The 22,764-nt window shown below is 40.8% G+C and overlaps 1 protein-coding gene across 2 annotated transcripts in view; it reads right to left on the bottom strand.

The window, feature by feature from the left end:
* The window catches only part of arhgap27l (Rho GTPase activating protein 27, like), a 112,209-nt gene that overhangs the window by 30,259 nt on the left and 59,186 nt on the right, over positions 1-22,764 (bottom strand). For both annotated transcript variants that reach the window (XM_073070677.1, XM_073070678.1), the window contains 6 exons: positions 19,670-19,900; positions 18,073-18,153; positions 7,991-8,122; positions 6,770-6,856; positions 6,224-6,291; positions 4,619-4,706 (listed from right to left, as the gene is read on the bottom strand). In XM_073070677.1, the coding sequence (XP_072926778.1) occupies positions 4,619-4,706; positions 6,224-6,291; positions 6,770-6,856; positions 7,991-8,122; positions 18,073-18,153; positions 19,670-19,900 (687 nt within the window). The remainder of the gene's footprint in view (positions 1-4,618; positions 4,707-6,223; positions 6,292-6,769; positions 6,857-7,990; positions 8,123-18,072; positions 18,154-19,669; positions 19,901-22,764) is intronic.

The following is a 22,764-nucleotide window of genomic DNA, read 5'->3' as shown; positions in this document are numbered from 1 at the left end:
TTGTGGAATGATTTGGTAACTTTGTTTTCAGAGAGGTGTTTATATTACATAGTTTCAATTTGGGATCACTTTTTAAAATAATTGATTTAAAGTAAAAGCATTGCATTGAAATAGCTACCAATTTTGGCATCGATAATACAGGTGCCACGGTAGCATAGCAGTTAGCGTGATGTTATTACAGCTTGGGCTGGAATTCAGAGTTCAATCTTGGCGTTCTCTGTAAGGAGTTTGTACGGCCTCCACGTGGAATGCATGGGTTTCCTCCCACAGTCCAATGACTAGGGTTAATCAGGTTTAGCGTGGGTTGCTGGGGTGGTGTAGCTTGAAGAGCTGGATGGAGGGCAGGTGGCTGGGTGGAAGGGTCAGAGGTGGAGAGGGTCAGCAACTTTGAATTAATTCAGAGGACCCATCCTGGGCCCAGTGCCTAAGTGCAATTACAAAGAAAACACAGCAGCACCTCCACTTCCTTAGGAGTTTGCGAAGATTTGCATGACATCTAAAACTTTGACAACTTCTATCGACGTGTAGTGGAGAGTATACTGACTGGCTGCATCACAGCCTGGTATGGAAATACCAATGCCCTTGAATGGGAACTCCTACAAAAGGTTAGTGGATACAGCCCAGTCCATCACAGGTAAAACCCTCCCCGCCACTGAGCACATCTACATAGAGTGTTATTGAAGGAAAGCAGTGTCCATCAGGAGGGTGGTACAGAAGCCTCAGGACCCACACCATGAGATTTAGGAACAGTTATTACCACTCAACCATTAGGTTCTTGAAGCAGTGGGGATAACTTCACTCAACCTCACTTGCCCCATCATTCAACTATTCCCAAAACCAGTGGACTCACATTTAAGGACACTTCATCTCATGTTCTCAATATTTATTGGTTATTTATTTATTTATTTATTTGCACCGTTTGTTGTCTTCTGGTTGAATGCCCTAGTTGGGCAGTCTTTCACTGATTCTGTTATAGTTATTATTCTCTAGACTTATTGAGTATCCTCACAAGAAAATAAATTCAAGAGTTGTATATGGTGACATATATGTAATTTAATAATAAAATTTACTTTGAACTTTGAGAGTGCGTGGCGTGAGAAGGGAAGGACAACTGATCACAACTAAATTAAAGTTGGATATGCTCAATGGCAGTCATTCAACATTACTCATCATACACAATCCTACAAAGTACAATGACTCATTCAGCTTGTTGGCCTCTCCCAAGATATGACATCACTGTGGAGGGAAAGGTGGAGCACATATCTGGAATATGCAGTGGGGTGGGTACGGAGAGTTGACATGTCTAGCTGAGAAGTGCCATATTTAAGGGGTGAAGATTAATGGTCTTTTCAGTGAAAGCAGATGGAAGCCCACAGAGAGGAACTGCAAGATGCAATTATTCAATTGGGCACTGGGCACTCTGCATCTCAACTCTTCTCTGTATGCTGCAGTTTATTCAAAGTATAGCTTTCAGTACCGAATACCTCAGATTGTGCTTATAATTATATTTGTCACTTACTTATTCCTGCAATGTTCTAAATCCTATATACCCTTCTCCTTTAGTAGGTCTATTCCAATTCCAACCTCTTGCAAAATCTTGCTCCCTTCTTCCAGCCTGGAAGGCAATGTCTCACCTATCTTGGTCACGTGTGCTTGATCATGGCCTTTTCAAATGGTCTTCCTTTGTCCAGTTAAAATACAAAGTCACAAAGAGATGTAACACAGGAACAAAGCTTTTATTCACCAGGTCCACCCCAACCATCAAGCATCGATTTTTAGTCTCTCTGCAGCATCCATTTATTATTGGGATACGATGTGGAGTTGGGCCCTTTGGCACATTGAGCTACACTACCCAGCAACCCTTGATTTAACAGGGGTTGAGGCACGAGAAAGGAGTTGGTGAGAATTAACTGGAAAAGAACACTGGCAGGGATGATGACAGAGCAGCACTGGCAGGAAATTTCTGGAATTTTTGGAAGGTGCAGGATATATACATCCGAAGGAGGAAGTAAAAATTCTAAAGGCAAGATGCAACCATGGCTAATGAGGGAAGTCAAAGCCAATATAAAAACCAAAGAGAGGGCATTAAATAGAGCAAAAATTACTGGTAAGTTAGGGGATTAGGAAGTTTATAAGAACCAACAGAAGGCAACTAAAAAAAGTCAGTAAGAAGGTAAAGATGGAATACCAATAATATTAAAGAGGACACCCGAAGTTTTTTCAGATACAGAAGTGTATAAGCGAGGCATGAGTGGATATCAGACCACTGGGAAAAAAATGCTGGAGCGGTAGTGGTGGGGCGACAAGGAAATGGCAGACGAACTGAATAAGTATTTTGCATCAGTCTTCACTGCGGAAGACACCAGTATGGTGGAAGTTCCAGGTGTTAGGGGACATGAAGTTGCCATTTCTAGAGAGAAGGTTCTTGGGAAACTCAAATATCTGAAGGTCATTAAGTCACCCCAGAGGTGGCTGAAGAGATTGTGCAGGCATTAGTAATGATCTTTCAAGAATCACTAGTTTCTGGAATGGTTCTGGAAGATTGGAAAATTGCAAATGTCACTCTACTCTTCAAGAAGGGAGAGGCAGAAGAAAGGAAACAGTCTGACCTCAGTAGCTGGGAAGATTGTTAAGCTTGTAGTTTCAGAGTACTTGGAGGCACTACATAAAATAGGTAGTAGTCAGCATGGCATCCTCAAGGGAAAATCTTGCCTGACAAGTTTGTTGGAATTATTTGAAGAAATAACAAGCAGGATAGACAAAGGAGAATCATTTGATCACAAACAAGAGAATATCTGCAAATGCTGGAAATCCGAGCAACACACACAAAATGCTGGAGGAACTCAGCAGGCCAGGCAGCACCTAGGAAAAGACTACAGTCGACGTTTTGGGCTGCCTGGCCTGCTGAGTTCCTCTAGCATTTTGTGTGTGTTGCAAGAATTGGTTTATGTTGTGTACTTGGATTTTCAGAAGGCCTTTGACAAGGTGACACACAAGGCTGCTTAACAAACTACGAGTCCATAGAATTGCAGGAAAGATTCTAGAGTTGATAAAGCAGTGGCTGATTGGCAGGAAGCAAAGAGTAGAAATAAAGGGGTTCTGTAGGGGTCTGTATTGAGACAGGTTCTTTTATGTGTCAATGATTTGGGTGATGGAATTGATGGCTCTGTTGCAAAGTTAACAGATGATACGAAGGTAGCTGAAGGGGCAGGTAGTTTTGAGGAAATAGGGAGGCTACAGAAGAACTTAAATTAGGAGAATGGGCAAAGAAGTGGAAGATGGAATACAGTGTCGGGAAGTGTATGGTCATGCACTTTGGTAGAATAAATGAAAAGATTGACTATTTTCTAAATGGAGAGAAAGTATAAAAATCTGAGGTGCAGAGGGATTTGGGAGTCCGTGTGCAGGATTCTCTAATGGTTAATTTTCACATTGAGTCTGTGGTGAGGAAGGCCAATGTGATGGTAGCATTCATTTCAAGAGGACTAGAAAATAAATGCAAGGAAGCAATGTTGAGACTTTATAAAGAACTGGTGAGGCCTCATTTGGAGCATTGTTCACAGTTTTTGGACCTTTATCTTAGAAAGGATGTGCTAAAACTGGACAGGGTACAAAGGAGGTTCATGAAAATGATTCCAGGACTAAAAGGCTTGTCATATGAAGAGTATTTGATGGCTCTAGGCCTGTATTCACTGGAATTTAGAAGAATGAGGAGTGACCTCATAGAGCATAGAAAACCTACAGCACAACACAGGCCCTTCAGCCGAACATGTACTTGCTTTAGAAATTACCTACGGTTACACATAGCCCTCTATTTTTCTAAGCTCCATGTACCTATCCAAGAGTCTCTTAAAAGACCCCCATTGAAACCTATTGAATGATGAATGTCTTGACAGAGTGGATGTGGAGAGGATCTTTCCTATGGTGGGAGTGTCTAAGACGAGAGGACACAGCCTTAAAGTAGAGGGCCTACTTTTAGAGATGAGAGAGGTGAATCTGTGAAATTCTTTGTCACAGGTGACTGTGGAGGCCAAATCTTTATGTATATTTAAGGCAGAGTTTGATAGGTTCTTGATTGATCATGGCATTAAGATATATGGCGGGGTGGGGGGGGGGGGGGGGGGGGGGAGAAAGAGATAAGAAGGCAGGAGATTGGGACTGAGGAGAAAAATGATGAAATGGCAGAGCAAACTCAATGGGCCAAATGCTTAATTTTGTTCCAAAATCTTATGGTCTTAACCCTACCCTAACCCGGAGACAATTTACAATGACCAATTAACCTACTAACCGATAAGTCTTTGGAATGTGGGAGGAAGCCAGAGCATCTGGCAGAAACCCAGATGGTCACAGGGAAAACGTCCAAACTCTTTACAGGCAGTGACAGGACCTCCCTGAATCACCTTGGAGATGTCAACCAATGTTAAAATTGCCTATTAAGTCAATTCATTTTTGGCAGTTATTAAATCTATTGAAAGATCTCAATGCAATAATAATCAAGCAAGCTCTACAATGGTTGCCAATCTGCCCTGTCACCTTACAGCCCAGTTGGTGCAAATGACCGTCACAGTTTCATTATTTCTATTAGATTTTTATAGCATTGTAGTCTAAATGTTATTACCAGGCTCCCTGCAGACTGATTCTTGGGATCTTTGTAAAATGTCAGTATTCCTCCCTGCAGAACAGTCCAGGATGATGCCCAGTTCTTCCTGAAATTCAAACCAAGGATCAGTGAAATGGACTGGACATGCTCCAAAGCGATTTTGCTGACTGTAGATTTTCCAACCAAATGAACAGACAAGAATTTAACGTTTACGTAAAATATTGCTTGAAAAGCTGTTAGGTGCATAAGTATAGACCTGCACTGATTGACTGAGGGGAAAAGAAAAGGAAAGTTCCATTGCCAGTGTTTGTCAGTGAATGAACAGTGACTTCCTGCAGTCTCGTTTACTCTGTACTGAAGAATGAAAATAAACTATTTTGAATCTTGAATCAGGGTAATCAAGAACAGGAATAACTTGCTGCATGGTAGTTAAATGGATAAAGGTTAATTTCATGGGTTAGCACAGCCAGTACAGACCTTCCAATGGCAGGTGCCTACAGTACATCTAGAACATGGAAGCCAAAATCAACATCCTGACAGATGGCAGAAATGATTTTTCAGTAATTGAAAATATTTAAAGTCACCTTTCTGCACTTCAAGAGCTAAATCACCAATGTAGTATTTCTGCACTATGCTGGGACAACAACAAACTATGAAATTAACGCCTACAATCCATATAAATGGGCTTTGCTGACTCTCAATGAGAAGTAATGCACATTTCCAATAATAGCCAATACGTTTGGGAGAGGATGGGAGAGTGGTTTGGTCAAGAAGCACACTGAAGCACAAATGATTACTTAAAAAAATTCTACACAAGTGTTTCAAAGGGAATTGCCCTTATACATACTGTGGCACAGATACTCTGTGATCAGATACCAAGAAGCCAGTCTCCTATTTTTAATCAGGTGGATAATCTAAATAATATTATTCACATTAAACTTCTATGCTGAAACATTTTAATTGGCCAGATGGACTCAGATTTTGACAATGAGAAGGTAATCAAAAAGGGATCAACTGCTAGTAATAACAATATGAATTATACAATTGATTAACTACTTGATCCTCCAATAATAGTAGCTAATTGGTAACAGAACACTGCACGACTGGACCTACATCAGTGCATGACTATACAGAAAGTAATCACTAAGTTGACAAGAGGAAACAGGCAGAAAAGGATTATCTCAATCTGTTGTTGAAGCACCACAAGGAAAGTGAATACGAGGTAAGATGTTCAAATATGGCAGAAAACCTGTTGGTTGCAAAAGTAATTAATAAAAGACTGACATTAATATTACCGTAATGCCACCAAAAAACAGTTAGAAGAATGTGCCTTTTTCACTTAAATATCACACCAGAATAGAAGGTACCAAAAAAACCAAAGTTCTAAAGAGTAATTGGTACGTGTGGTGAAACAACATAAAACTTTAATACAGTGAACTTGCACATATACTTAACTTGCAAGTGAGGAAATGAGCAGGAAGGAAGCAGCCTTTCAGAGCTTTAATTAACATCCTACTTAATGCATAAGCAAGCTGAAACTCTGAGTTTAGCCCGCATTTAACTCAAGAACAGCAATGTCACTAAACCTCTTGGGAAGACAGCAAGTCGAGTAAGATTTCTCACCTGATGCGCTTCCCGTTATCTGCCACCTTGGCTTTGTTTAGAATTCCAGCTTTATCCAGTGATTGGGACTAAACAATTGAAAGAGAGATCACATGTGAACACACACACAGGGAGAAGTCAAAGCTATGTGCTCTCTTCCCATGCACATCAAACTGCCAGTAAATAGCTGCATTACAAGTGAGGTAGGAATCAGATACATGCTGGAGATGAATGAGAACTGAAAATACCCACAGCAGTTTGCTATATTTATAGGGTATCCTACTATAAGCAGCCAGAGCTTCGATGAAGCTGCTCAGCTCCAGCTAACACCAAGGTAGTGTTAAGGGATCAGGCATTAGGTGGAGACCACAATTAAAAAAAGACTTTTCAGATGTTAGAAACTCAGCACTTTAAAAAGTAATCAGTCAACAAGATCCCCAGTGAAGCACCATGCATAAAGAGTGTACTCTGGAGGAGCTGAAGTGCACGTCAAGCTGTTATGGGAATTGCAGCAAGTAGATCAGTGTGAAGTAGGAGATGACCTCACAGACAACAGGAAGCACTAACGTGAGGGAGCAGGATTTCAACACGGTGCCCAAGTGCAAGCTCTGCACTAAAATCAGACGCATTTCGCCTATGGATAGCGAATAACGCCTTAAAGAAACAGAACAGAAATTAATTAATTTCAAACTTATTGAAAATCAATCCAGTGATCCCAAAGTGTACAAATATATCCAGCACTTAGCAAAGTCAGATGTGAAAACATCAGATATGAACTGTGTTCCAAACTGATTCCTTTTTGAGAATGTTTTGTAACATTGAAGTTTTTCTTTGCCCCTAATTTACTTCAGAAAAACGGGAGGGAAGAGACACGAGGCATTTATGGTTAAAATGTCATAAAATAAATCCCACACAAATAGCACAAGTAAGAATAAGGCACAAGCACAGTCATTGTGGACTAGATTTTCTATGTACATATAAATATCTTGGCCATTGTGCGATCCATAGCATTTGAAGGGAAAATAAATCAAAGTAATATATGCAAAAATAAACATACACATTTTGCTTTGAACATATTGCATGGGTCTCTCATTGAGTTATTTAGGTTTTAAAACATTCACGTCCATTTGTATGCCCAGAGAAGAACTATTATTTGGATTGTGAACTGAATGATTTGTAATTAATTTTCACATATAAAATCTCAGCTCTTTGTTCTCATTATGATAGGAGAGACTCAATACCGAATACAACTGTCCCATTGTTAATTGCTATAGAAAATGTGATTCAGGGATCATTAAGGTGCTAGTAAGGTACTGTATACACCTGTGTGATATCTCCATAATATAGAATATGACTGAAACTTAATATTTTAACGAACACTTAAATATTTGTTAGTGTTCACTTGGATATGAACATCCACACCACTATCCATACAGAATGCTTCAATTTGATTCTAAATTGACCCCATCACCAACCATACTGGAGACAAGAAAGCCAATGCCCAAAATTTAATTTCCAACTCAAACCTGTCTCCTCCCCCAAATATCGTTGGATGGTTAGAGACTCCCTAGTCTGCTAACCCACATCACCAGACCAAGATCCCATGCAAAGTAACCCAGCTGGACTAATTTCAAGTTTAAACCAGAAGTCAGAAAAGATTTTCATCTCATGAGTTTGGATATGAACCCCGGTACTAGAGGTGAAATGTCAGCACTGACACTGTGGTAAACAAGAGAGATCTTCAAAAATATGACCCTGCAAAGCCCGACAGAACAATTCATCACTTACCTTCTCCTCAGGTTCAGAGCGTAGCAATGGAACCATTTTCAGTGACTGGCCATGGCGCCAGTTTGAAAAAACTAAATTTCCCTCTTGGTCGATTCCATTTCCTGCACTATGTCGATTTGAGTGAGCTTCATACTGGGGAAGAGGTAAAAGTATTAAATTGTCTGCTTAATCCAACCAGCTGTTAATACATAAAAATACAATCTAGACATTTATAAAATGATTGTTTCTCCATCACAGGATAAAGAAGCAGTTACCTCTTTTCAGGTACAATGCAAGAAGAGCAACTGCATGTACTACCCCAGAGACCTGGAGTGAAACAGTGCAAGTTCTCCTCATTAGAAGAGGTTTTATTGGACTCCTAAGATCCACAATCCCCTTTCCTCAAGCCTGACCTGACTGCTCCAGCACCATCCAAACCCCTTGTCTCACCCACAATACAATCAGTTCTCAAGGAGATAGCAAGGATATGATTGGCTAACTTATGAAAAATTCCATTACTTTCCAACGTGTGACCACCCACTTTTCTTTTAAATAGAAGAACAGAAGAAACTGAAGCTGGACAATGTCATTTGACCCATGAAGTCCGCTCCATCATTCAATAAGATTGAGACGGTGCCAGTATTGTTACTTTCCTACTTTGTCCACATACCTTGACTTCCTTTTAGTTCAATTGTCTGCACTGAATACATTCAATGAAGCCATCACCATAGCTCTCTTGGCTAGAGAATTACAATGTCATGACGAGGTAAAAGACAACATATTCTGGAATGGAAGACCCTTTATTTCTAAACCTGAGTCCTGAAGTTTTAGATACCACAACTAGTGAAAATATTCCATCAACAAACACTCAATCAATCCTCCTCAAGACCTTGCATGTTTCAAATACATCACCTCACATTCTAAATTCCAATGAGTACAGGTCCACTGTGCAGATGAACATCTTTCTTTTTATGTCATCCCAGAAATCAACCGAATCAAACAGAAATCATTCTCTGTACCATCTTTGATGCAAGTATATCCCTCCTCAAATCCAGAACATAGAATCAGATACATAATCCGGGAAAATCTTATCCCAAGTCCTAAAATCGAGTACAGCTGATTTTGGATAATTGGGCTATTTTGTTAAATCCGCCAGACACTTATTTGGAACAACTCCTGAAGAATAAAAACTAGTCGAGAAAATAGCTGGGATTCCCTTTATTTGGGACACTATGCCACTTAATTGGTACAGGAGACTGTTGCCAAACAGTTTTAACTCCAATAAATATAGGCAGCATGGAGTAAATGAGGTGCTTGACGAATATAAAGAATATAAGAAGAAACTTAAGAAATAAATTAGAAAAGCTGAAAGAAGATACGAGGTTGCTTTGGCAAGTAAGGTGAAAATAAATCCAAAGGGTTTCTACAGTTATATTAATAGCAAAAGGATAGTGAGGGATAAAATTGGTCCCTTAGAGAATCAGAGTGGAACCGAAAGAGATGGGGGAGATTTTGAACAATTTCTTTTCTTCGGTATTCACTAAGGAGAAAGATACTGAATTGTGTAAGGTAAGGGAAACAAGTAGGGAAGTTATGGAAACTATGACGATTAAAGAGGAGGAAGTACTGGCGCTTTTAAGGAATATAAAAGTGGATAAATCTCCAGGTCCTGACAGGATATTCCCTCGGACCTTGAGGGAGGTTAGTGTAGAAATAGCAGGGGCTCTGACAGAAATATTTCAAATGTCATTAGAAACGGGGATGGTGCCAGAGGATTGGCGTATTGCTCATGTGGTTCCATTGTTTAAAAAGGGTTCTAAGAGTAAACCTAGCAATTATAGGCCTGTCAGTTTGACATCAGTGGCGGGTAAATTAATGGAAAGTATTCTTAGAGATGGTATATATAATTATCTGGATAGACAGGGTCTGATTAGGAACAGTCAACATGGATTTGTGCATGTTTGACAAATCTTATCGAATTTTTTGAAGAGGTTACGAGGAAAGTTCACGAGGGTAAAGCAGTGGATATTGTCTATATGGACTTCAGTAAGGCCTTTGACAAGGTTCAGCACGGAAGGTTAGTTAGGAAGATTCAATCGTTAGGTATTAATATTGAAGTAGTAAAATGGATTCAACAGTGGCTGGATGGGAGATGCCAGAGAGTAGTGGTGGATAACTGTTTGTCAGGTTGGAGGCCGGTGACTAGGGGTGTGCCTCAGGGATCTGTACTGGGTCCAATGTTGTTTGTCATATACATTAATGATCTGGATGATGGGGTGGTAAATTGGATTAGTAAGTATGCAGATGATACTAAGGTGGGTGGTGTTGTGGATAATGAAGTAGGTTTTCAAAGTTTGCGGAGAGATTTAGGTCAGTTAGAAGAGTGGGCTGAACGATGGCAGATGGAGTTTAATGCTGAGAAGTGTGAAGTGCTACATTTTGGTAGGAATAATCCAAATAGGAATTACATGGTAAACGGTAGGGCATTGAAGAATGCAGTAGAACAGAGTGATCTAGGAATAATGGTGCATAGTTCCCTGAAGATGGAATCTCATGTGGATAGGGTGGTGAAGAAAGCTTTTGGTATGTTGGCCTTTATAAATCACAGCATTGAGTATAGGAGTTGGGATGTAATGTTAAAATTGTACAAGGCACTGGTAAGGCCGAATTTGGAGTATTGTGTACAGCTCTGGTCACCAAATTATAGGAAAGATGTCAACAAAATAGAGAGAGTACAGAGAAGATTTACTAGAATGTTACCTGGGTTTCAGCACCCAAGTTACAGGGAAAGGTTGAACAAGTTAGGTCTTTATTCTTTGGAGCGTAGAAGGTTGAGGGGGGACTTGATAGAGGTATTTAAAATTATGAGGGGGATAGATAGAGTTGACGTGGATAGGCTTTTTCCATTGAGAGTAGGGGAGATTCAAACAAGAGGACATGAGTTGAGATTTAGGGGGCAAAAGTTTAAGGGTAACAGGAGGGGGAATTTCTTTACTCAGAGAGTGGTAGCTGTGTGGAATGAGCTTCCAGTAGAAGTGGTAGAGGCAGGTTCGGTATTGTCATTTAAAGTAAAATTGGATAGGTACATGGACAGGAAAGGAATGGAGGGTTATGAGCTGAGTGCGGGTCAGTGGGACTAGGTGAGAGTAAGCGTTCGGGAACGACTAGAAGGGCCGAGATGGCCTGTTTCCGTGCTGTAATTGTTATATGGTTATAAGCAGTCAAGTGCACTTGTGTGCCCATTGGACACTACACCATGCTTAGAGCAGTTTTTAAATAGTCTCAGTTGCATGTGTTTACATTTAAAAAAATAATGATTTTTGTCACTGATATTTAGCGAGCAATAAGCAACAAGACAATTCAGAACTGGTTTGCTCTCTGTGGTTTCAAACATCCAAGCTTGGATGCGACAGAAATGGCCCAGAGTGAAAATTAATCTATTTCAGGACTTCAAAAGTTAGAACCCATGAGGAATTTTGAGCTATCGACAATCATCTTGAAAGCTATGATGAAAATAAAGCTAGGTGTGATACAATCAAAGACATTAATCTTTCATTAATGGGGTATCATTCAACTCTATTCTGCCAGTAATTAATATACCCCATCTGAAAACTGATCTGGAAGGCAGAGACATCATGGCACAAAGTACACTTGACTATGGAGTCACTCCAGTCTTGTCCTGTACATGACTGGATGACTCTTTAGTCATTCATTCATTCATTATGTGCAATGTCGTATCACATGGGCAATCATAGTCTTCCCATGACCATGAATGTTCCTGCAAACATAAGCCAAATATTTTTTAAGCCAAATATAATCTCAAAAATTGTATGAAGCAGTCCATTATCTGCACCAAGTGTCTGCACTGATTTTGTTCATTTACGGTCAATCAAAAGAACACGGCAGCACACACTGGTACACTGGATCCATCAATATCAGTTTTATAGTACTGTAATATTATTGATAGTGTTGTATATTTCATTTAAATACATAATTTGTTACTCAGTTAAATGGTAGTTTGCCTTTTTTATGTACCTTTTAAACTATTTCCATGAAACTTCAGCTAATTGGGTCGGCTGATTAATTGGGCTAAAATGTACTAGTCATGATGTGTCCCAATTAACTGGAATCCACTGTATTGAGGATTCTTCTTTCTAAAGGAACAGCCAATCATCAGAACTGTACATCCAGATTTTACAGTGATTTTTTAAAAAGACATGTTACTACAGATTATGGGTGGCAGAATGGAGATACGTCTCTACCAAAGGAGGTGCAAGGCGCTCCTTCCCTGTGCTAGCCTGCAGGTCACCACTGGGCACCTGCTTAGTGCCCTCCCTCCACCTGATCAGCGTTACTTGAAGCCGTGGGGGCAAGTGCTGGATGGTCGTATGAGCAGCTGGTGCATATCGCAAGTCCTGGTTATGTGACCACAGACTATCTCGGAAGAATGTTGATAATGGCCGGGGTCACCCACTTTGTAAAGATGCTGCCCAGAAGGCGGCAATGGCAAACCACTTCTGTCCAAAAGTTTGCAGGAACATTCATGGTCATGGGAAGACTGTGATTGCCCATGTGATATGACATTGCACATAATGAATGAATGAATGACTAAAGAGTCATCCAGTCATGTACAGGACAAGACTGGAGTGACTCCATAGTCAAGTGTACTTTGTGCCATGATGTCTCTGCCTTCCAGATCAGTTTTCAGATGGGGTATATTAATTACTGGCAGAATAGAGTTGAATGATACCCCATTAATGAAAGATTAATGTCTTTGATTGTATCACACCTAGGATTGTTGAAGTCTTTCACATGCATAAATGTGGGAGGCCCTGCAATGCATACCTGTGGTGTCCTTCAAAGATTGCATGTTGTGTCGTATACAAAACTGGATCTGCAAAAAATACACATGCAGTCCTTAGAGAATCAAATGGATAATGAGGTGGGGAGGGAGAACTGCCGTGATTCAAACTGGCCAATCATGTCGCCAAGAGAGGGGATTCTAAGATCAAATCAGGTAAGGAGCCGAAGATTTGTGGGGTGGGCCACCAGTAACTAAATTCAAATTGTCTGCCGTGACTTATCAGAGTCACTTTTATCCTCTTGATTGACAGGCTTTCTGATCTTTGGAGCATTTGATAAAAACAATGCACGTGACTCAGTTTCAGCACCATTCTGTGCTAGAGAATGGATTTGGGCAATGTGTGGCAAAGGGCATCATTTCCCTGCTTGTGAGACTATGGTGTGGTTGAAGAGAGCTACTGAACTAAGTAGCGGTGTGGCCCTTTACACAGGGGTCAGTGTTGTAAGTCACTTCTAAACCATGAAGAGTGAACACAATGGTTCTACAGGGTCTCGTAAAAGCATTCAGCCCCCAACCCTTTGTTCACATAAATGAGAGCTTATTTGATTTTGATCTATTTAACTGAGATTTTTTCATGTGAATCACATGCTTTTTTTCCTCTCCCTATAGTAGAGTCCAAATAACAGGGAAAATTCTAAAACTTTAAATCTAAAAATTCGTAAACTGAATTACCAGCAGTTCAAAAGTATTTATCCCCTTTGTTCAGTACTTAGTTGAATCACCGCTCACAGTTATTATAGCCAGTAATCTTTTTGGATAAGCCTCTATTAGCTTTGCACAACATGATGGAGCAAGATTTGCCTATTCCTCCTTGCAAAATTGCTCAAGCTGTGCCAGGTTATTTGGGGAATGGCAGTGGACAGCAATCTTGAGGTCCTGCTGGAGATGTCCAGTTGGGTTAAGGTCAGAACTCTGACTGAGCCACTAAAGATGTCAGTTTTCTTCATTTGAAGCCAATCCATGGTTGTTCTGGCAGTGTGCTTTGGGTCATTGTCCTACTGAAAGATGAACTTCCTCCGCAGTTTAAGCTTTCTGGCAGAGGCTAGAATCTCTCTGTATTTAGCAGCATTCATCATCCAATCAATCCTGACCAGATATCCAGTCCCTGCTGCTGAAATGCTTCCCCATAGCATGATGGTTCCTCCACTATAGTTTACAGCAGGGATGGTGTTACCTGGCTGATGTACAGTATTAGATTTATGCCACATGTACCGCTTAGTGTTGAGGCAAAAGTTCATCCAACCACAAGACCACATCTTTACAGTATCTTCTAAGTCATGTTTTACAAAGTCTTTTTTCAAGCCAGGGCTTTTTCCTTGCCACTATTCCATAAATATCCTTTTCGTACAAGACCTTGGAGATTTATGGAGCCATGAACCTCATCCCCAGTTGCAACCACTCACTTCTGCAGCTCACCCAGAGTGACTGTTGGTGTCACAGTAGCCTCACTTACAAGTGCCATTCTTCTCCAGTGGTGAAGTTTCGTGATCAGCCTGACCTAGGTAGTGTGGCTGTGGTTTCATATTTTTTTCCCACAATGGACTGCACTGAGCTCCAAATTATGTTCAGTGCCTTTGAGATTGTCATGAACCCTTCCACAGATTTCTGTTCCTCAATTATCATTTACCTGTCTTGGCTTGAATACTCTTTTGTCTTGATTTTGGTTATGTCTGTTGAAAATATACCACACTGTTGGAACTTACAGAGAATGGGGGCATTTATTCTTGTGAATTCATTGAAAACAGGTGATCCTCCAATTTTCTACATCAACAAGCTGGGCGAATTGGTAAGGTAATATATTGCAATGGAGGAAAGTTGGAGTAATGATTACAAAAGGGGATGAATTTTTTTTTTCAGCCTCACAATTCTGGGGTTTTTAATTTTTAGTAAATTGTTGACAGGCTCTGGCATTTTTCTTTTGATTTGACATGATGCATAACACTTTGTAGATTAGCTCAAAAATCCTACTTCAATACATTTTAAATTTCGAAAATGAGACAGTAAAAATGTGAAAAGATTTGTGTGGGTTGAATACATTTTCCAAGGCACTGTACATCCTGCTGTTTAAGTTATTAATACTGCTTCAATCAGTTCTTCACAAGACTATTCCATCAGGTCAGTGCTTCTCAAAACAACTCATCCTGCAGGTACAGACATTTTCTATCTCTGCAATCCCACACATCCATGTCAGGCCACCACTAGCCTTCAACATCTTTGTGTAATAGAAACATAGGAAACCTACAGCAAAATACAGGCCCATTGGCCCACAATACTGTGCCACAATACTTACTTGAGAAATTACCTAGGGTTACCATAGCCCTCTATTTTACTAAGCTCCATCTACCTATCCAGGAGTCTCTTAAAAGACCCCATCTGATCCACCTCCACCACCATTGCCAGCAGCCCATTCCACTCACTCACCACTATCTGTGTAAAAAAACTTACCCATGACATCTCCTCTGTACCTACTTCCAAGCACCTTAAAACTGTGCCCTCTTGTGTTAGCCATTTCAGCCCAGGGAAAAAGCCTCTGACTATCCACACAATCAATGCCTCTCATCATCTTATACACCTCTATCACATCCCCTCTCATCCTCCGCCACTCCAAGGAGAAAAGGCCGAGTTCACTCAACCTATTCTCATAAGGCATGCTTCCCAATCCAGGCAACATCCTTGTAAATTTCCTCTGCATCCTTCCTATGGTCTCCACATCCTTCCTGTAGTGAGGCGACCAGAACTGAGCACATTATCTACAAGTGGGGTCTGACCAGGGCCCTATATAGCTGTAACATTACCTCTCGGCTCTTAAGCTCAATCCAACGGTTGATGAAGGCCAATGCACCATATGCCTTCTTAACCACAGGGTCAACCTGCACAGCAGCTTTGAGTGTCCTATGGACTCGGACCCCAAGATCCCTCTGATCCTCCATACTGCCAAAAGTTTTACCATTAATACTATATTCTGCCATCATATTTGACCTACCAAAATGAACCACCTTACACTTATCTGGGTTGAACTCCATCTGCCACTTCTCAGTTCAGTTTTGCATCCTATCGATGTCCCGCTGTAACCTCTGACAGCCCTCCACACTATCCACAACATCCCCAACCTTTACATCATCAGCAAATTTACGAACTTCCTCATCCAGGTCATTTATAAAAATCACAAAGAGAAGGGGTCCCAGAACAGATCCCTCAGGCACACCACTGGTCACTGACCTCAATGCAGAATATGACCCATCTACAACCACTCTTTGCCTTCTGTGGGCAAGCCATTTCTAGATCCACAAAGCAAGGTCCCCTTAGATCCCATGCCTCCTTACTTTCTCAATAAGCCTTGCATGGGGTACCTTATCAAATGCCTTGCTGAAATCCATATACACTACATCTACTGCTCTACCTTCATCAATGTGTTTAGTCACATCCACAAAAAATTCAATCAGGCTCATAAGGCACGACCTACCTTTGTCAAAGCCAGGCTGACTATTTCTAATCATATTATGCCCCTCCAAATGTTTACAAATCCTGCCTCTTAGGATCTTCTCCATCAACTTACCAAACACTGAAGTAAGACTCACTGGTCTATAATTTCCTGGGCTATCTCTACTCCCTTTCTTCAATAAGGGAACAAAATCTGAAACCCTCCAATCCTCCAGAACCTCTCCCGTCCACATTGATGATGCAAAGATCAGTGCCAGAGGCTCTGCAATTTCCTCCCTCACCTCCCATTGTAGCCTGGGGTACATCTCGTCTGGCCCCATAGATTTATCCAATTTGATGCTTTCCAAAAGCTCCAGCACATCCTCTTTCTTAATGTCTATAGGCTTAAGATTTTTAGTCCACTGTAAGTCATCCCTACAATCGCCAAGATCCTTTTCCGTAGTGAATACTGAAGCAAAGTATTCATTAAGTAGCTCTGCTATCTCCTCCAGTTCCATACACACTTTTCCTCAATAGGTTTATCGAATAGGCTGATGCCACTCCTTTTGCACTGCCATTATTAGCTTCTTCCTCCTGTATCGCCCTCGCAACCTCATTATCTATTTCATCAGGATCTTGGGCCAAAATGTCGTCTGTTCATTTCCCTCCAATGATGCTGCCTGACTTGCTGCATTCCTCCAGCATTTTGTGAATGCTGCTCAAGATTTCAAGCATATGCAGAATCTACAACTCCACTCACTGCAATGATTTCATACTGCATTTGGCAGCAGAACTTGGTTCTCTGCAGGGAAACGTTGCTCTAGGCATTCAACCTGCTAGAACTAAACTGCTGTAGAAGCAGAACACAGACCAATCTGGCAATTTAGTGCACGATTAGCTCCTCATTGGGCGGTAAACGCAAAACACATTGCAGGCTATTCACCAGTGTTACGAGGATTAACCCTCAAGTATTAACTGTCAGTAATAATGATCAGTTGGGCACAGAGAGCATCTGTATTTACTGAGAAGTACTTTTATTGGCTCTGCTAACAGATGTGTAAACTTACAGAACTCAAAACCTATGTACACACCTATTAGGTTTCCTTGACCCTCCGTGAACAGTCAAAGAGGAGAAAAGGTAATACCCATGAAAAGTAGTCTACACTGGTCAGACATTCCTCGTAGTCTCAATGTAATCACTACAATTCCAATGTGGGGCCATCTGCTATGGTTGGTCTCCACAGAGTTGTCACTCCTGTGCGCCCAAAATCCTCCATTCTTACACTTTTCTTATCAGATCAATCTATGATGTTTCAATTTAATTGGCCCAAGGTCATCTGACTGACCTGTGTCAGCTTCTCAATGGATGTGACCCAAGGTAACAAGCAGAATTGCTTCATGGCTGTTTCCTTCAGCCTTGTACCTTAGGCAACTTCTTTTGTTTCTGTCCAAACTAGTCTGACCAGGTCAGTCAGAGAGAGAGAGAGAGAGAGAGACTCACACACACACACAAAATGCTGGAGGAACGCAGCAGGGCAGGTAGCAACTATGGAAAAGAGTAAACAGTCAATATTTTAGGCCAATATGAAGAAGAGTCAACTGTTTGCTCTTTTCCATAGATGTTGCCTGCCACGTGTGTGCGCGTTGGAATGAGTGCAATTCCATCAGAGTCTTAACAAAACAACTTTCTAATGCTTACTTTTGCATAGACAAGAATATAGTTAGGAACAACATCTAAGTAATATGGATACTCTATAATGGAGTTATCAATCAGGATTTCTTTATGGTTCAATTTCTAATAATTATGACCATTCCTTACCTGTGGAAGTTCCCACTCTGATTTGCCTTCATCTGGATTATAGTAATAATACTTGCCGTTGGTGTCCATATGCCTGATCCACTACAAAGAACAAAATACAAATTGAGAGCATACTATATCACAATCATACAAGATGTTAACAATCCTATAAAAGAAATGAAGTCTGAGGAATTATAAAATTTAAGGTACAAAGTCCAAGATTTTGGATAGATACAGAAAAGCAAACCCTGTCACTGAACTACTCCCAAGGATTGTTCACAGCTGAAGTAACCAGCCAAGATCAATGCACCTCCATCTAATGTCATTCAATGGCAGCACAAGTTCTGATAGGAGGCAGACAATCCTCCACATGTGAAGTACAGGAAGTTAACATTCAGACACAGCAGGTAATTAGAAAAGCAAATGAAATGTTGAGTGGAAGTTGGTGAAAAGTAGGAAAAGCCGGCAACTTCCCCATACTCCTCAATTCCTCAACACTAACCTACACCTACAGTGCTCCTTAAAACAGCTTGGCTCTGCTCATCTATGACAAGATATATTAGCTTTAAGAGGTTGTTCATAGGTGGTTCAAGTAGTTGATGATTGGTATGAGAAGAAAAGTTGAGTAGACTGCCCAGATCTACTGAAGTCTTTTGAAGCAGGCAGTGGGCATTATTAAAACACATAAAATACAGAGGTGTCTTGGCAAGGAAAATATTGACAGAATGTTTCCCCTCAAGGGGGTGGGGAGGGGTATCCTAGAAGGAAACTGCTTCAGAATAAAGGGGACCTATTTAATACGGGCATGAGGAGAAAGGTGTTCTCTCAGGGGTGTTGTAAATATTTGGAATACCCTATTACAGAAAACTGAAGAATTGAATAGCAAGATGGAGCAATTTTGCACCTAAGGGAGTCAACTGTGCTGGGAAACGTTGAGAAAGGAGAGCTGAAGTCAAGGTGGGATCAACTATCAGCTGGCACAGCAGCCTATTCCTGCCCCACTTCCTTAAATTCTTATGCTAGTCATGCACAAAACAAGCTAACCTTCACCAGCATGCAGGTGTCCATTCATGAATGCAAATAATATTTCTAGCGTTTGTCAACAATGAAATGGAATTTGATCTTTACTAACATTTAAAATAGCATTCCTTCCTTATCCTTCATTAGTCACCCACAAAGAGAAGGACCAATGTACAACATAGATAAAAATCACCAGCACTGCCTTTGGGACCATGAATTTGCATGATTTATATTTCAAACTCCATATTTAGAACCTATTTTGCAAAAATTTCCCACACACACTCCACTACAAGAGATTTATATAAAATTACCTGGGCTACCTGAAAATCTACAGAGAAATTCTTCCACAATAAACAAGGCAATCTCACCAAAACTTAGAAACTAAAATGTGCAATACACAAATTATATATAGTTTATGATTATTCATATTAGATAATGGTTTTAATTCTGAAAATTAAACCAAGACATGAGAAAATTTGCAGTTGTATTTTGTCATTTCTAAGAGATATACTTAAAAACATAAAGGGTTTTAGCTTCAGAACACAAAATTATAAATTTCATACATACATATATCACGACACAAAGATGTGTTTCTTACTTTTTCTTGGGTAACTTCACTTGTATAAAGCATCTGCCCTTCTTGATCCAACTCAAGGGACCAGCCTGGAGGTGGTTTTGGATCAATCGACTGGTATACAGGCATGTCCACTGGTGACTGTGGCTCACTGTAGTCCTCCTGTGACCAGTCTGACGGCTGCCGCTGATGACCTTGGAATCCAGGAGGACTCTCCTCAGTCAATTCTGGGTAATCTTGTTCTGGTGTGGGAGGCTGAAATGAGCACAACAAGAAATGAGCCAACCCCAAAACAGGGAAGAATTCACAGTTGATTAGTGATGGGTTTGACAGTTACAGAAATAGGTTCAGGGCAAGTTGATCAAATGTGTTACATGGAGTGAATATTGCAGGAAATGTGGGCTATATGCCTACAGTTGCCATGTTTATATTGATCTATAAATGCTCAGAGAACAGCACCATTTATGCTCCTCTCTCCAGAAAGCAGCTCCTCTTTGCTGGAATATTCTTGCAAATACCCACTGCCCTCTATATTAAATAACCTGGTGACACAGCGCTTCCTACACAAATACCATTCACAGAGCAAGCCTCACTTAGCTATTTGATCATGGGTGGTATCAGAGACAAACTTCTTACAATTATGTTAAGCTGTTAAACATTACTCTGAGTACCTTACATTTATATAACTGCAAACCATAGAGTAAGCTGGAACATTGCAATAGCTAATAAGAGCTAATGAAGCATTGTTAATGTATGAACTTGTCTAGTATGACACTAATTCCACACGGTAGGCTTATTCAGAAAGTCAGAAGGCATGGGATCCAGGGAAGTTTGGCCAGGTGGATTCAGAATTGGCTTGCCTGCAGAAGGCAGAGGGTCATGGTGGAGGGAGTACATTCGGATTGGAGGGTTGTGACTAGTGGTGTCCCATGAGGATCGGTTCTGGGACCTCTACTTTTTTGTGATTTTTATTAACGACCTGGATGTGGGGGCAGAAGGGTGTTGACAAGTTTGCAGACGACACAAAGGTTGGTGGTGTTGTAGATAGTGTAGAGGATTGTTGAAGATTGCAGAGACATTGATAGGATGCAGAAGTGGCAGATAGAGTTCAACCCAGAGAAGTGTGAGGTGGTACATTTTGGAAGGACAAACTCCAAGGCAGAGTACAAAGTAAATGGCAGGATATTTGGTAGTGTGGAGGAGCAGAGAGATCTGGAGGTACATTTCCACAGATCCCTGAAAATTGCCTCACAGGTAGATAGCATAGTTAAGAAAGCTTATGGGATGTTAGCTTTCATAAGTCAAGGGATAGAGTTTAAGACTCGCGAGATAATGACGCAGCTCTATAAAACTCTGGTTAGGCCACACTTGGAGTACTGTGTCCAGTTCTGGTTGCCTCACTATAAGAAGGGTGTGGAAGCATTGGAAAGGGTACAGAGGAGATTTACCAGGATGTTGGTTGTTTAGAGAGCATGCATTATGATCAGAGATTGGGGGAGCTGGGGCTTTATTCTTTGGAGAGGAGGAGGATGAGAGGAGACATGATAGAGGTGTACAAGATATTAAGAGGAATAGACAGAGTGGACAGCCAGCGCCTCTTCCCCAGGGCACCACTGCTCAATACAAGAGGACATGGCTTTAAGGTAAGGGGTGGGAAGTTCAAGGGGAATATTAGAGGAAGGTTTTTTACTCAGAGAGTGGTTGGTGCGTGGAATGCACTGCCTGAGTCAGTGGTGAAGGCAGATACACTAGTGAAACTAGTGAGACTACTAGACAGGTGTATGGAGGAATTTAAGGTGGGGGGTTATAAGGGAGGCAGGGTTTAAGGGTCAACATAACATTGTGGGTCGAAGGGCCTGTACTGTACTGTACTATTCTATGTTCTATGTTCTAATGGGGTTTCTGGAGAGCTGAAAATCCAGTTTTTGTCTGTCATCTGTGGTTCAAGCACAAAGGAGGAGTATGAAATTTTATTATTCATTGCAATTTTTTTGACAGGGGCATGAGGTAAGTGACATTTTTTTAAACTAAAAACTATGAAGGATCCTAAAGAAGGATCTCAGCCCGAAACATCGACTGTTTGCTCTTTTCCATAGATGCTGCCTGGCCTGCTGAGTTCCTCCAGCATATTGTATGTGTTGTTTATTTAAAGCCAAATTAATTTTCTCTCTTTCCCAGATTTGACAGACTCATTTCAACCTGAAACATCATCTGTTTTTCTTTCCACTGCGACTACCCGACCTTCTGATTTATTGCAGCTTTCTGGCATCTGCAGATTTTATTTTTGGTTTTTATTAATTTTCAATTCCACATTGCCTTGGGGCAGAAGAAATTCAAATTTCTGGAATTTGTGGGGAGAAGATGCTGACAAGGCGTGACTAGACTTTCTTTTTCATCTGCCAAAAGCAATTGGTTAAAACTATAAATGGATACTTGTAATTAATTGGTTTTAAATCACAAGATGTAGGAACAGAATTAGGCCATTTGGCCTATCGAGTCTGCTCCACCAGTTCATGAGTGATCCATTTTTCCCTCTCAGCCCAGTCTCCTGCCTTCTCCCCATATCCTTCATGCCCTGACTACTCAAGAATCTATCAACCTCTGCCTTAAGTATACCCAATGACTTGGCCTCCACAGCTGCCTGTGGCAATGAATTCTACAGATTCACCACTCTCTGGCTAAAGAAATTCTTCGTCAACTCCATTCTCAATTGACATCTTTGTATTCTGAGGCTGTACCCTCTGGTCCTAGACTCCCCTGTTACAGGAAACATCCTTTCCGTATCCACTCTATCTAGGTCATTCAACATTCAATAGATTTCAATGAAATCCCACCTCATTCTTCTAAATTCCAGCAAATATAGGCCCAGAGCCAATACTCTTTAGAAAATGTATTGCCCAGAATTCTTTACTTGTACATCATTTTTGTGATGCGCTTGTATTTGGGATGATAGATCAGATCACATTTCAGAGTGGCCCATATCTGTGCTTAAAGTGGCAAATACAAACACAAAGAACACCAGCTTGCATACTTTTTCATATTGGTTGTGCTTGTCTAAGTGGAATTACCCCTTATGCATGATTACCAATGATGTAGTCATTCAGTATGTGGCTTTCTGA

The sequence above is a fragment of the Hemitrygon akajei genome, chromosome 18, assembly GCF_048418815.1.
Source record: "Hemitrygon akajei chromosome 18, sHemAka1.3, whole genome shotgun sequence".
Taxonomy (NCBI): Eukaryota; Metazoa; Chordata; class Chondrichthyes; order Myliobatiformes; family Dasyatidae; genus Hemitrygon; species Hemitrygon akajei.
Note: the sequence above shows the minus strand (reverse complement) of the source record. Positions and strands in the feature narration are given on the sequence as shown.